Below are 14,986 nucleotides of genomic sequence, written 5' to 3' on the forward strand. Positions count from 1 at the left end.
TACACAGTGGAAAATTTAAAAAAAATAGGCTCAGTCACGCTGTGCTTTCATTTGCCAGGCAGCTGTAGTCTCATTTAAGTCTCAGTGCTTTCTTCATTCCTACTACAATTTAAACAGGAAAAAAAATCTACCACTGCTTTTACAGCAAAGTCCAGTGCTGTCAACTGGACTCTGCATGTATACGAAGTACAAAACACCTCCTTTCAGCAAGATCCACAAACAGCAAACAGTACCCCTACTACAAAAGCTGACATTTCCACAGAGGTATTTTAATTCAGATAAAAAGTTTGGGTATCAAACTGAGACAGTAATAGGACCAGCACATGAGACACTCATCAAGCTGTAGTTTAAAAATTTTTTTTATTACCCATGCATTACTAGGTCAATCTCTATTTATACATAAACGGAGTCTTTTGTTCCTCATATGGGTTTGAAAGAAGACTTTTCTTAACCTGTCTCGTGTCTCTTCCCCTACTGCATCGCTTACAGGCACTTCCAAGATATTCTTACAGAGAGTAAGATCACAAATGTTACATTTTTATTCACCCCCTTTCAAATCTGCTTGACTTCATACTTCAAATAACCCTGCCTGCACAAGAGAAATAAACGTGTCCTCCTTGTCCCAAAACTAAAATAGCAGCACCTGAACGGATCAGATTTTGTATGTTGTTACCAATGACAAATAGCGGTCCGATGCTATGAATAGATGCAACCTTACCAAGCCTTTTAATTTCATGCATAAATCTCCTTTACAAACCCACTGCTTTTACAACCCATTTCCATTTTTGCCCATACCAATCAAATTGTGAAAAGTTAACATCTCCCCCATTACTCATCATATGCCATTCTATTTCAAAGCCACCAACAACGCCAGGTAGCTCAGACCACATACATGTATGTATTAAAAGGATCCTTGGCATATCCCCAGATAGGTGGCTCCACGTTTATCCTGGAGATGTTTGCCTTATCTAGATTCATCCCTCAGTTGTTTCAAATATCTGAAAACAGGAACCAGAGACAAACATCTAGGAACAAAATACATTTGTTTCCTTCTATGGAAGCAATAAAAATAAATCAATTTCTTTTTTCTTCTAGGCCTTTAATGGTCTGCATGGCAGCCTGAGTCCTGCATTAAATGCTGATGTTGAGTCTCCCCGCTCTGCTGTTTCATACTTACCATGCCATTCATCATATTTGCCACAGACAGCAACTCTAAAAGATGTGGCAAGTACCCATCCTAAATAAAATGAAATAAACCCCACCCACCACTCTAACCAGCAGTTTGATTTATAGCCATAAGTATTCACATAACCAAAATATTTCACACAGCGTAGTGGAAAGTCACTAGAACTTGAAACATCATAACAAAAACTAGAATTTTGCCATAGTAAATGCTAGAGAAAAATCAAAGATTAGTTATGGTTTAGGATGTCTGGAAACATAGAAAATCATAATAAAAAAAAAAAGAAGAAAGAAGTCTCAGCTGTATTTTGGACAAACCACCCCTGCAGGCCTGGCTCTACATGAAGCAATTTGAATAATCATTTAATAGTGCATAATAGTCAAACTAAGCTCTGTGCTGTTGGTTAGAAACTCGTCAGGAATCCGAAGTTAAGCAGAAAAAATGCCTAGCGTCAGAGGCTCAGCTGTGTTCATTGTTTTCTGGTAAAACCAAAACAGCGTCATGATCTCTTCCTGCATCTGAGCCATCCTCAAGCATCAGAAACATGTATTTTCTTACAAACAAATCCTTATGACTTCTCAGCACAGCCTTCCTTTATTTAGACAACAATTTTCCAGCTTTTTTTCTCCTAGGGTTGTAAAGGGTGTGAAAGTCCTTGAGCCCTGCGTGCACCGTGCAATGGTATCCAGTTAGCCCAGAAATTTGCAGGAAACTTTGGAATTCCCTGTGCTACTCTTTGCTCGGAGGAAGAGTCCTAACAGCCTTACAGGGAGGACCTTAAAAAAAGCACAGTTCATAGGTACATAATGCTCTCTGCACTGCTTTTTCCTTAACAATACAGTTCTCCTGAAGGCCAAATTTCTTCAGATTGAAAAATCTGGAAGCCTCAGGTGACCCTGAACAGTTGCTCTTCCTCATACCTTTTTAGCCCTGTGGTCTGGCAAAGACAGCTTGTTAAATCCAGCTTCGATCACTGATTAGGATGCAGGCTCTGATGAGTTCTTAAGATGGAAGCCAGCTCTTCTGCTTGTTAGGTTTCAAACACAGGAATACTGACAAGTCCTAACCAAGGCCTCGTTATCTCTAGGTGAATGTGTACAGCATTACATGATCAATCCTAGCAATTCTTTTGTGATTTTTGATGATACAAAACAAATCAAAGCTACAAAAAAGAAGAAAGCAGAGAGTCTAGTAAAGTAAGGTAAATACCCAATCCTAGCTATTCACAACTTTATAAACCTCAGTCTTTGATTGCAACTAATTGCACAAAGCTTTGACAGAGCCGTTCATTCAAATGTCGATAAGAGGCGTCAGTGTAAATCCCAGAGAAGCTCCCTTGAGTACGTTTGCTATGTCTGGCTGACTCAGCTCTTATGGGACACTCAGGGAGAGAGACGAGGAGGTCGCTGTGCAGTATCTGATCTAGTTGAAGATGTCCCTGCTTACTGCAGGGGGGATGGACTAGATGACCTTTAAAGGTCCCTTCCAACCCAACACATTCTATGATTGAAGAAAGGGAAATGCACAGCAAAATGTGAAACAAATTAATATGAAAAACTCAGAGAAGTACTCGTTTCTGGTTTATATGTATAGGGCTCTTGCACAGCACCTGTTCAGCGCTCAAGACAGCGCTGAGAACTTCCAAACTACCTGCCTTCTACTCCCTCAAAGCCAGACACGACGAGACTGAAAGACAGACAGACAGCAATTTGGTTTTTAATGCTTATATCGCCAGAAATCACTGCATACAATAAAACATTGATCTAGTGCAAGTTCCATGCCACTCCTTAACGTTCTTCCCTGACTCTATCCATTGTGTGGTTGGAAAAAGCTAGCTTTACTTTAAAAAGAAAAAAACAAACCCCATGGAAGAACTTATTTAAAAGTCTAACGCTTAAGAAACAGCACGCTAGACCACAGATTGAGAGCACTCAATTTGGACCAGGGCAGAAAACCTTAGCAGGTGCCCTCAGCGAAGCATTTAAAACATAATGTTAACAGAACTGAAGTTCCCCCCAGGTCTTTTGGTGCTCTATGCCACCATGGGAAAAGAGAGAAGTTTTGAGCAAAGCATACCTGCTGGTGGTCAGGACTGGCATTTTAAAGTACCCTGCAGCAGCTACATATCCTTAAACTGGCCTTCACCTTTTCTTAGTTAGTAGTCGTTATCAACTTATTTATTTATTTATTTAGTAAAAGGCACGTTACCCCGGGTTTCACTCTCCATGAAAACTATTTTAACACAAAGCAGATTTGGGTTTTTATTTGTTTTGAACCACAAGCGAAAAAGCAATACATTTAGTTCGGAAGAAGGTTGCCAAATGGATGAAAAAGGCCTGCAAGTTTTCCTTCTGGTTGCCCTTAGCATTTACGGTCAACTTTTCCCAGGTCAAAACCCAAAGTCTGCTCTCAATTAGCCTGGCATAAATCAGAGCAACTCCATTGACTTCAGACGGCTTTTCTGGATATAGAGCATTGTGAGACAGAACAGAATTTGGCCAATATTGTCTTTTTTTGTTTTACCGGCACCATGGAGTTTTCTCTTTTTGGAAGACTTATCGGTTGACACAAAGCAGATGACTGTGGACAACCTGTTTGATGTGGTAAACAAAAGCAAAGTAACTGCCAAACCATCTGACGGAGTTAGAAAGAAAAGAAACATGAACACTGTGGGAAGGAGAATGCTGAGGAAGAACTTGAACCTTCTACTGATTTTGGTAGTGAAGTCCAAAAATAACCAAGAATATTGCCCCAAACACAATTTAGTACAGTGTAAGAGTGTGACTTTAATCTCTATAACCATATCCCATCAGAAGCAATTCCACTGAACTTCATGGTGCTAATCCAGTGTAAAACCAGACATAGACATCTGCAACCACACACAAAGCTTAGATACCAGCAGCAGCAACACAATAAGATTATACTTAATATTGCTACATATTTCCTATTGGTAAAGAATATGTAGTGAAGGAATAAAAAGACTGAAACCCCTTTTGCAGACTACTTTTTAGAAAATACAGCACTGCAAAAACTTACTGTGAAATTTTTCCTTCCTCGAGAGGGACTAGGATTATGAACCAAAAGGGCATTAGCAGAAGACAGATCTTTCTTTGATGAACAAATGTTACTTTCAGTTTAGAGAGATAAGTAATTTTTATCCATTTGCACAAATTCCTCTCTACAACATTAATCATGGAAGTAGAAGAGACACAAAAAGCATTTCTTTTGATAAATACAGGTGATGGCTGCATCATATTTTAAGATATTATTTTAAAATTTCATTATAGCTTGCAGCAAAGCCTAAAGCTATGATGCTCTATTAAATTCCTTCAAACTAATAAATAATGTTGCATCAGAAACCACGTGCTCAAATTTGAAAACTTGATTCCAGTAGGAACAATGCAGAAAGAAAAACCTCTTTCTACTTAAGGTGAATTCAAATTTTATAAATATGTAAGAGCTTTGCACGAGTCATTCAACTTCACTGTTTTTCTGTTTAAATGTTAATGCGTAAAAGCCATGAAGCTTTTACTTTGTTTGTCCCAGTTTAGCTATCAGGTGTAGAGACACTGTTGATTTCATCTGGGCTATTTCACTGAAAACTGAGAGACTCACTGGGATATAAGACAGGAAGGCTGGTTTTCCTCTTCCTACCACAAGTACAGATTTGGGTAGATGATGAGACTCAAAATGTGAAAGGATAGAATCAGCTTTTCTGAAATGCTTGTCTACCAGAAACCCAATGGGATTTATAGAAGAGCCAACAGTTGACTAGCTTCTTGTTATGGCAACTTTGAGAACTTCACTGAGCATAGAACTTGCATTGTCAGGTACCAACAAATATTCCATGGTCTGTAATGTCCAATGGGAAAAAACCTGTTTTGCTAGCTTGCTAGCTGCAAGTAATACTCCCTGTCTTTTCTTGCTAAGAGGGTTGGAGAAGGATGGGGGTGGGAGGGGAGGATTTTTATTTAACTACTACAAGAAGATCAGCGTTACGTATTTTCATACTTGAATGCCTCTTTCCTTAGATAGGCAGGTGAGCAAGTTAGAAATTCCAAATGGAGCTGAAGAGAATTTCATTATTTTCCTAGAGGAGATACCAAGGACAACATGTAATTAAATTTGATTGCTTAAATGAAGACTCCTTTCTTGGATTTAAACTTAAATTATGCTTTAAATTATGTCAGTTTCAAGGAGTATGTAGAGTGGAAATGGATAACTTTTTTCAGAAAAGGAAGATAATTATCATTAATATTATTGAAATTAATTCTTGAAATATGAATAGTAAGCATTGGAATTATGCTATGTTAGTGAAAAAATATTTCAAAGAACTTATGAAACTAATCTGCCGTATTTCTACTGCCCTGATACTAAAAATCAGCTCAAACACAAATTAATTAGGAATTAGTGAAGACTGCAAAATAAAGCTAGTAAGCAATCACTAATAGCAAGAAAGCGTATTGATAGTGGCTGTCATCCTGCAGGACTTGTATTTGTTTAACTACAGTAAGAGAATCACCAATTTTTGTAGCGTTGAAGCATCCCCTTATTTCTAAGCCAAGTTAAGCAGTCTAACAAATCAACAATATCTGCTGTACATCCATGGGTACCAATTCTCGATCACGTTGGTTAAGCCATGAAGCAGGGCCCAAGATCATGCTCGAGGCACCCCATGCAGAGCGGCTGAAGCCCCCAGGTGTACTCACACTGAAGATGCTTTAAACTCAGCCTCAAATGCACTGTCATCCTCATCATCAGCCTGTAAGACCATGGGGCGCTCAGCCTCCAGCTCACTAAAGGCCCGGCCAATAGAAGGTGATGGAAAACAAGCATGAATGTGTTGCCAAACGCAAGAAGGAAAGAAAAAAAATGACAAAAAAAACCCCAAAGTCACTATGTGGTGGTATACAACATGCAGTTACTGTTCAAATTAGCTGGAGTCTTGTATTTTCATATTGCCTGAAGCCATTAAGCTTTAGTCAACTCAGTTTGCTTTGCAAGAAGGGCTGCTTTTCATGTAACGCAAGATTTTAAGGCTCTAAGTTCACATCCAGTGCTAACCAACAGAAACCCCCTGAAGAACCTCCCACATGTTATAATCAACACAAGATATGCTCTTCATGGACCATGCTTTGGTTTTGCAAATTACACCTTCAGCCACGAGATGACAGTGTCCAGCTTTAGCTATCTGCACCGAATGTATCTTCACCTGAGCTAATGAGACAGATTCCCTTTATAGTCAACAGAGAGTAACAGCCAGTTTCAGAGCATGATTCATCTTGGTTGAAATTTCAGGCACGTAGAATACGTTAGATAACGGAAGGCCTACCAGTGCTCGCTGCACTCCACTGACATCAAAGGGAGGCAAGCTGATCAGACATCTAACTTTGGAAAAATTAATTCCAGCCTTCTTGTGCGGTAGTCGGACACGCTGAGGATCTGCAGCTCCCTTTTTTTCTTAAGCATGCACAGCCCCAGCCAACGGTTATGGGATGGGCAACAACACTAGCTTTGACTGACTCCAGTGTTAAAGACTGCTGCTCAACTAGTCGTTATTATCTCTCACTAATTATAAAAGATTAGATGTATTCACTACTACAGCATAGCCTCAAAGGAGAATATTTATGCTGGAATGCTGATGGCAAATGGAGGGCAAAAAAAGAAGAACTGTAACATATTGTGCTGATGGGAAGGGGGATGGTGGTTAATGGGGATGTATTGGACAGTGCTTACACAGAGTCATGGCCTCTTCTGCTCCTCACACCACCCCACCAGAGAGTAGGCTGGGGGTGCACAAGGAGTTGGGAGGGGACGCAGCTGGGACAGCTGACCCCAACTAACCAAAGGGATATTCCATACCACATGACATCATGCTCAGCAATAACACTGGGGGGAGGCTGGCAGCGGGGGCCACTGCTCGAAGACTGGCTGGGCATTGGTCAGTTGGCAGTGAGGAATTGTTTTCATCTGCATCACTTCTCTTTCTTGGGTTTTGTTTCTCGCTCTCTGTTATTTTCCTTTTCATTACAAATTATTATTGATATTATTATTATTATAATATTCCAATTATTAAACTGTTTTTATCTCAACCCACAAGTTTTCTCACTTTTACCTTTCTGATTTTCTTCCCCTATCCTGCTGGGGGGGGAGCAAGCGAGTGGCCCTGCGGTGCTTAGCTGCCGGCTGGGATTAAACCACGACACATATACAGGACAAATATCTCTGCATTAATGTGACTATGCCCTTGTTACAATCTTCTATTATGTCACTATATTGAATATAAAATCTGTCAATGGATAAGATTAACCTTGGTTAGCTCCCATATCGAATGCTTTACCTCGTATGGTTTGGTCCATTTACTTAAGGCAGATGGTGCCAAGGAACGTAGCTTCGTAGATAAATCAAGTCACCTATAAAACAATTTCTTTTTGCTGTTTTTTGGGCTTTTTTTTTGTTTTAATTTTAAATATGCTTTTTTTTTTTTTTTTAATTCAGTGGAAAGAGGGAAAAAAGTCTGGCAGATAATAAAGTGCAATGAACACGTCAGAAAGTAATAGGGGAAAAGAAAGGACTATTCCTCATCTTATGCACTTACCTCTCACTGAGGTCTTCAACACGCTGTCCATGGCCCAGCATGAAGCTAGGGTTCGACTGACTGCATGGACTCGCAGGGGCTGATAAAGTGCTTTTGACGTTCTGTACCGAGTGCCTGCGGCTCCGGCGGCGCTCCAGCCCCCTTCGCTCACTAGCACCAAGACTGGCCCTTCTCCGGTCCTTGCGCCCACTGGGAGGGGGGTCAGCACTCTCATCTCCATCCTCATGTCTCAGGGTCAGCTGAGAAAGAAAGAAAGAAGGATGAGGTTTCTGACCTGGTTCCTTTAGGCACCACATGTCTTCACATCTAGGCTTTAAAAATGAACTGATCTCAACATGATTAACTCCTATTAGTTAACTCCATTTCTATAGCTGTCACTGCAAGTTGCTGTCTATCCATTAGTGCAGTGTAGCAGCTCTAATAATGGAATTATATACTGACACCTTGCATAGAACACTACAGGACCTGTAACAACACATTTATATATCTCCTAGCTTGGTTTTGTTGTTGTTTTGTTGTTTTTTTTTTTTAACGTAGGACTTAATTTTCAAGAAAGCTGAGCTGTGCTGTACACCAAGCTCTCTTTAGTTCCTTCCAAAATACTTGGTGAAGTCTTGGCTCTAGTGAAATCAACAGAAAAAACTCTCATGCATTGACTGATTGAACATTTCCTCATGTTCAGACATGACACTTCTGTAATGATTGAGTGGAAGTTACCACCTACTACTTCAGAAAGTATTTTACAATACTGCCATCACTTCTCCCCAGCCAAGGAAAAGATCAGCAGATGTATATGTAACTGCATTCCTCTTAAAAATCTCCATTTTTACAGATCTCCCTGCAAAGCAAACAAAGGGAAAAAAACCTAACAAACAAAACTATTTCTGTAAACTGGTACCACAACAGATTAAAAGGAAAAAAAGCAGACCACACATCTCCTCTAAGCCTCTTAATTTTTAGGTTAGCATAACTACTTTCACGTATGCCTTTCAGTGGAATACTCAGTATTTCCTGCCAGTTCAGAAGCACTGTCAATACAGAAGAACATATGTATAATATCAGAAAAGATTGATGTTGAGAATACCATGACCACAATGACATTTGACAGAAACTTCTGACGTGGGTTTAGAGCTCACCATTTGGAAACAGTAGAGGAGTAAAATACGGGTGCAGCACCTAGTACCTTGAACTGCAGCACGCCGTTGACATGCCAACATGACGTACCTCTGACAGACACAAAGCAAGTTCTACCTTAGGGTACATGAGGAGAGATATCACAGGCAGAACAAACAAAGTTACTGGTGGATCTCATCTGAAATGCAGCGTAACATTTAAGTAATCTTTATATAAGAAAGATCCATTAAAACAGGCAGAGGTACAGAAGAGGGTGATATGGGTGATCAGAAGAATGCGTATCTTCTTGTTTTTATTAGTCTTGTCATTCTGATAATCCTTACCGGAAGTAACTTTAACAAAAAAAAGGCAGGAGGTAAGTGTGATATCCTGCTTAGGGTGTAAAACCTTTTTCAGTGGGGGAGAAGAGATTTTTCAGATACAGAACAATGTTGGCAGAAAAAAAAAAAAAAAAAGAATGTGCATAGGCATGTCTAAATTTAATCTGGTCATCAAGAGAAAGCTGGTACCCAACTAAGCCAACTGCTAATTTTGCAATCAAGTCTTTCAGTAGGTACAGCATGCACAAAACCCCCTGCTTTTAAGATTAATGATCATCTTTTTAAAAGGATTTTATGAGCTGATGCATCTGACAATAGAAAAAGAAAGAAGAACTTGGAGTCCTCTCATTCTCATGTTTCTATTTTGGCCTGACTCTTCCTGCAAACTGCTGTATATAAAATTTAACTCTGCCAAAATTAGTGAAGTGACATGGGTATAGAGTTGACGAAGAAAATGGAGAATCAAATCTATCAAATCTGTTGCTGGACATAGATGGAGATAAAGTAATTTCATTTCATCACACCAGAACATGAATTCATATTTACATTACATTAACTTCAGCCTAAACCTCCCTGCTCCAACACTTCTTGAAGTCTGAAAAGAGGCTAATTATTAAGAAACTGGATATCCTACCCTTACATATAAATACTCCAGAAGTAGTTATTTTATACCTAGGTGGTGAATGTGGAGTCACCCATTAGTCTATTGCTGCAAACTGTATAGGATCTGGTCCAGTGTAAACTCGTAAACAAGGACTTGCTGGGTATTCAGCTGCAGAACAAATGGTATTTGTGAAGCTGAGCTCAGCCGAACCTTTTTCATGAGCTGAATACTTTTGCATATGGAAAGAACTTGTACTTACTTCAGGAGGTGTAACTAGCAGTCTGAGAAAGTTTTAATTGCAGGCAGAACTGCCTCTAAGGAGGCTAGTAAATGTGCTGGTTTGCCTTGGAGTATGCCCCAGCTGTAGTATGAAACGCATTTGCATTGAACGCAGCTATGTACTATAGCAGGTCACACAGACGAATGTGAGTAATAATTCTAGCAACCAGATGTTTTTCTTTTAAAATAAAATAGATAACCAAATTTCACCTAGGTTACATTCCCCCCCTCCTCTTGGCTTTGAAGTTCGCACGAGCTGTAAGATGCATAAAACAGGGCATGTTATGTTACCTCATAAATGTTAAATTGCTCAACTAAGTCCAAGTCTGTTCCTTTCTTGTTCAAGTGTCTCTGTGAAATAGCTTCAATGCCTAGCTCTTCCAGACAGTCCACCACGTCGTAGAAAGAGTCTTGATCTGGCAACCCCGACAGCGTCTAAGAATCAAAGGAAAAACATTTAAATCTGTTTGTTTTGAAAAGAATTAAACAAAGGTTTTTAAAAGCGGGTGGCAAGTGGTGCTACGTATGATTTCAATAAAGTAAAACCCATGATGTGGGATTAGAGACACCGCTAGAAAATAAAAAACAAGTGGCACAGCTTTTAACAAACAACTCTGTGCACTGTGCAGAAAAATGAATAATTGGCAAAACAAATCAATGTTGTTATTTCATACAAAAAAGTATGGAAGATATGGGTCTTTAAAATACACAGTTGGATTCTTCCTGGCTTCATTCAAGTACAGATTTAAAGAACAGAGAATGTTAAAGCATCAAACACAGGGATAAAAGCGAGGAGAGAGAAAAAAATGGTTTAGCTAAAACCAGTGAAGCTGATTTCCTACTGATTCCTGTAAATTTGGCCTTAAGAAGAAAAAGTCCAATGCACAGCTGTGTGATGTCAGGACAGCAGGAAATATCCTGCACCATGTGCCTACTGTCCTCAACACCTGCAGCAGAGGCCATCCTCCCAGTGCACAAATTGTTTTATATTACAGAGATATTGACTCCTTTCCTCCCTTCCTCCCTTTCAACTTGAAAAGTCTTATTAAAGGTACGCCGACTCCTTAACTCCTATGAAATGTAAGAAGAGTTACTAATTCCTGCTTATGGGGTAAGTTGTTAGCAGTGACACTGGAGAGGAGCTTTTGCACACCAGAAAATAAAGAATGCCAATAATAACAGCTATTGAAAATGAACTGTTTGAGTTCAGAGCTTTCTCTGCCACCTGCTCGATGTTCAAGAGCACTTTTCTTACCACAGTCATTTCCCATTTTTTTGGGTGATTCAGAAAACTGAGAAAAGGAAGGTGGTCTTTGGCAGTATGTCGTGCATACCAAAGCATGCCACTGCAGTGTACGTAGCCAGAGGGATTAAATCAAGCCACTCACAGCTTTACTGCAGAGTGACGCGTGGGAAGAGGACGTGGACATTGGACAACTTTGTCCAATGAGCACGAGTGAACTTGGTCCACCAGAGTCCTGCAGACATATACAAAGTCAACAGAAAACACTATTACTCTGGTTTGCCATTGATTTCTGCTCACCTTGTGCTGATTTTTTTACTGCTCCTAATGTGTGGCGCAGAAAAATGAGTGCAATCCTGCGCAAGTTGAGAAACTACTGCACAAACTGCGCAACCTACTTGCCGAGCAACATACACCTCGTTGCAGGCATCAGTCTGTACAGAGCCATTTCTGCACAATATGTGAGAGTGCAGACTGGAAGCAACACAGTTATTCCGGATTAGCTCACCAGAGAGATTCTTACTCTGAAGTAGTTCCCCCTCTCCTATTTAATTAGGGAAGTAATTTACCTATACGCCCGGTAGAGGAGAGGAAGAGTAAGAGATAGAGACAGCACATGCGAAAACCAGGCCCTCTCCAGAACAAGTTTCATCTTCTCATGCCCGGGATGGGACGAGCTAGACTCTGAGAATACTGGTTTCCTGGTGCACGGCTTTTCCAAAGTGGCTCTGAGCAGCAGAATGCAGAAGAGAGCAGCTGCTCTGGGCTGCCTCCCTACACCAAGAAGCTTTACATTCAGAAAAATTGGTTTGAATTACGTGACTAACAAAAGAGAGGAAGAGAGAGCTGGCATATCCTGCCCTGTTAAAGCGTCTCCTTCCTGTGAAATGAGGCACTGGAAAATGCGCACCACTGAGGAACTTTAAATTTAATTATTTTTTTTTTTTTAAACTAAACAAAACACAGCAATATCTTCTTCTTCGGTCATTACAGGACTATTGTCTGATCTTTGGTGAGGTCCATCACAACAGGAATGCTCAGTACAAACACCAATGAAGTGTTAGGGTGTATGAAGCTCAGGGTTATACGTTCAGGTTCTAGTTAAGAATTTGTCTTTGTCCAGGACAGTATTTAAGCCTCTTTTTAAAACCCACTGAAGACCATGGAACTAGATTTTCCTGAACAGTGGTGAAAGTAGATACCATGCACATTTTGTTCTTTCCTAAACTGACACCTAGCATTGAGTAGAAATATGAGGATTCAGCAAATGAAGCTATCACGCTATAAATTCAATGGAGCTTTAACACAGATATGGAAATACTATAACAGAAAAATATATCTATCACACTTTCTCTTCCTTATGAAAGAAGTAGACAGCAGCTACGCTGACCTGGGTGTCTCCAGGCACAATAAGATGTGATGTCTTACATGCAAAAGGGTGGACAAACAGTCAGATCTTCTGCACAGATCTTCAGAGCGTTTACTTCTTAAAATACCAGGATACGGTCTTAATGTTGAAATGCAGATCACCCGTCTTCAAGTATAGCTTTTTAAAAAATCTGAAGTCTGGCAGGCTTTAGACAGGGAAAATACCAGCATAAGGTAGCATTTACTGGCAACCCTGCTTCTGTCAGCAGCCTTTTATTGGTTAATATAATTTTAAATCATACTGCAGTGGAAATCTAATCTTCACTGCATGCTACTGGCCAGAACTGGGCAACTGAACTCCCAAGTATAGAAATCAAATATTTTTCCTTTGCACGGTTTGTCATTAAACTCATGGGTCCATTTTCGGAGCCTAATGTATATCAAATTCATTTTCTAACATTCTGAAATGGGAGGTAAAAGGGCACCTCTGGTGTCACAACAAGGTCAGTTCAGTTTAGCCCAGGAGAAAGATATTTGCAATAATTAAACACAAGGGACGTGAGGTGCTTGCATAAGTGACTGATTAATTCTTGCTTGTGAGATGAGAAAACAAGAGTGGGCCCCCGTTTTCTTGGTGGCTTTATAAAGGAAACAGAAGTTGCAACCAGCAGAGCAGGGGTCAAAAACTGGGTAGGACCTTCCAAGGTCCTTGCTCCTTCCTGAGTACCTGGTGAAGTTCAAAATGACACTGCAGTATCAAAATTTACATACAATTCCCAAATATTTCCTCCTGCTCTGAAGACTGAACTTTACAATACGAAATCCTGCCTAGAGAGTTAAAATTCAGCCACTTGGAGAAGCATGTTTAAACCATACTCTGTGGCTTGCTTGCTGTATTTTGTTATGTTTTGAACTCAGGTGTACAAAGGAAGCACAAATATGAACGTCAAGACTCGTTCCTATGCCTCTAACCAGTTTTGGTTTGAGGAAACATCCCTGAATTAAGATTTTTATTTGTTTGTTGTGTGATTTTACAAGTTGCTGTCAAGCCCTTGAGGGAAAGCCTATGCAGCTTTATGTTCTTCCCTTTGAAGTGGCTGCTTTTGGAATGGTGAACTAAATAAATTAAAACCTAAACCCCTGAGTGTATTGAGCTTGATATATCTTCTTAACCATATTTTTACAAAAGCCTAAACAATATGTTTTACCTACTGCTAACTGTGACAGTCCCAATGGAAAGAAAGACAAGAAAACTGATGTAGTAGTACCAGGGTTAAAAAAAAAGAAAGACTCTTATGAGAGTATAACACCCAAATGTTTTCCTAGATGATAAAAACTATTAGACAACATACTCAGCTGGTAAAAGCATAATATCCTTATCACTATGTATCCTCAGTTATGTTTCTAAACAAAACCTGACATTAATTAGTGCTAGCTTATGCCTAGCTTCAGACTGAAAGGCTCTCTCTATTTTCAGTTTTAAAAGTGTGTAGCCCTGGATGATGCTAGCTAGTAAAACTAGTAAGTATGGTGCCTTCTGTCATCTACAAAACACAGTATGAACCAGTGGTGCAGAGAAGGTACAGACAACAGAAAGTCCAGCTAAATGTGTGTAGTGTACAATGCTTTATATGCAAGTCCAAGTAATATAGGAGTGCTGCTCTGGTTACTAACCATCCAACAAAACGGGCTTCATGAGAGGGCCCAGGCACCAGAGAAACATTATGAAAACCTTACATGTAACAGCGAAAAGCATTAGATGGTAAATAAACACACTTGTGGGCATTAGCCAAGTTTTCAGTTGCTTTGGGATAGGAAGAAGCATCTCTCATGTATGCATCTTCCCAAGAACCGCAACTTCTTCCAAAACATCTCGTGCGGCCAACGTCAGACACAGGACGTAAGATGATCATTGTTCCAGCATGGCAGTTGTGATGTTCTTAAGGCAGGTGACCAAAAATCAATGCGCCAGCTGCTGTATTAATGCCATATTGGACCGAAACAGCACTTTTTCGACTACAGCTGACGGACCACTTGCGGGTGGTCCATCACTAAGCTCCCACTAGTAACCACTGGCCTGGAAGCTGGTGCTTAAATTCTAGTCTTATACTGGACCTGCTAAAAAAAATACAGTGCTTAGTCCAACTAGAGCAAAATGTATTAATTTTTATATACCTCATAATTATTTTATCTACCTTTTTTTTTTTAAATATATTGCATGTTATGAAAGAAAAAGCAATATTAAATACAGGTAAAA

The 14,986-nt window shown here is 39.8% G+C and overlaps 1 protein-coding gene across 14 annotated transcripts in view; it reads right to left on the reverse strand.

Annotated features, from left to right (window-relative positions):
- Positions 1-14,986, reverse strand: part of FHOD3 (formin homology 2 domain containing 3) — a 403,988-nt gene that overhangs the window by 111,188 nt on the left and 277,814 nt on the right. For 8 of the 14 annotated variants that reach the window (XM_054190221.1, XM_054190217.1, XM_054190213.1 and 5 more), the window contains exons 9-11: positions 10,410-10,553; positions 7,782-8,020; positions 5,893-5,979 (exon numbers count right to left, since the gene is read on the reverse strand). In XM_054190221.1, the coding sequence (XP_054046196.1) occupies positions 5,893-5,979; positions 7,782-8,020; positions 10,410-10,553 (470 nt within the window). The remainder of the gene's footprint in view (positions 1-5,892; positions 5,980-7,781; positions 8,021-10,409; positions 10,554-14,986) is intronic. The other 6 variants (XM_054190223.1, XM_054190222.1, XM_054190220.1 and 3 more) reach the window with 1 other exon arrangement.

Source organism: Rissa tridactyla, chromosome 2 (assembly GCF_028500815.1).
Source record: "Rissa tridactyla isolate bRisTri1 chromosome 2, bRisTri1.patW.cur.20221130, whole genome shotgun sequence".
Taxonomy (NCBI): domain Eukaryota; kingdom Metazoa; phylum Chordata; class Aves; order Charadriiformes; family Laridae; genus Rissa; species Rissa tridactyla.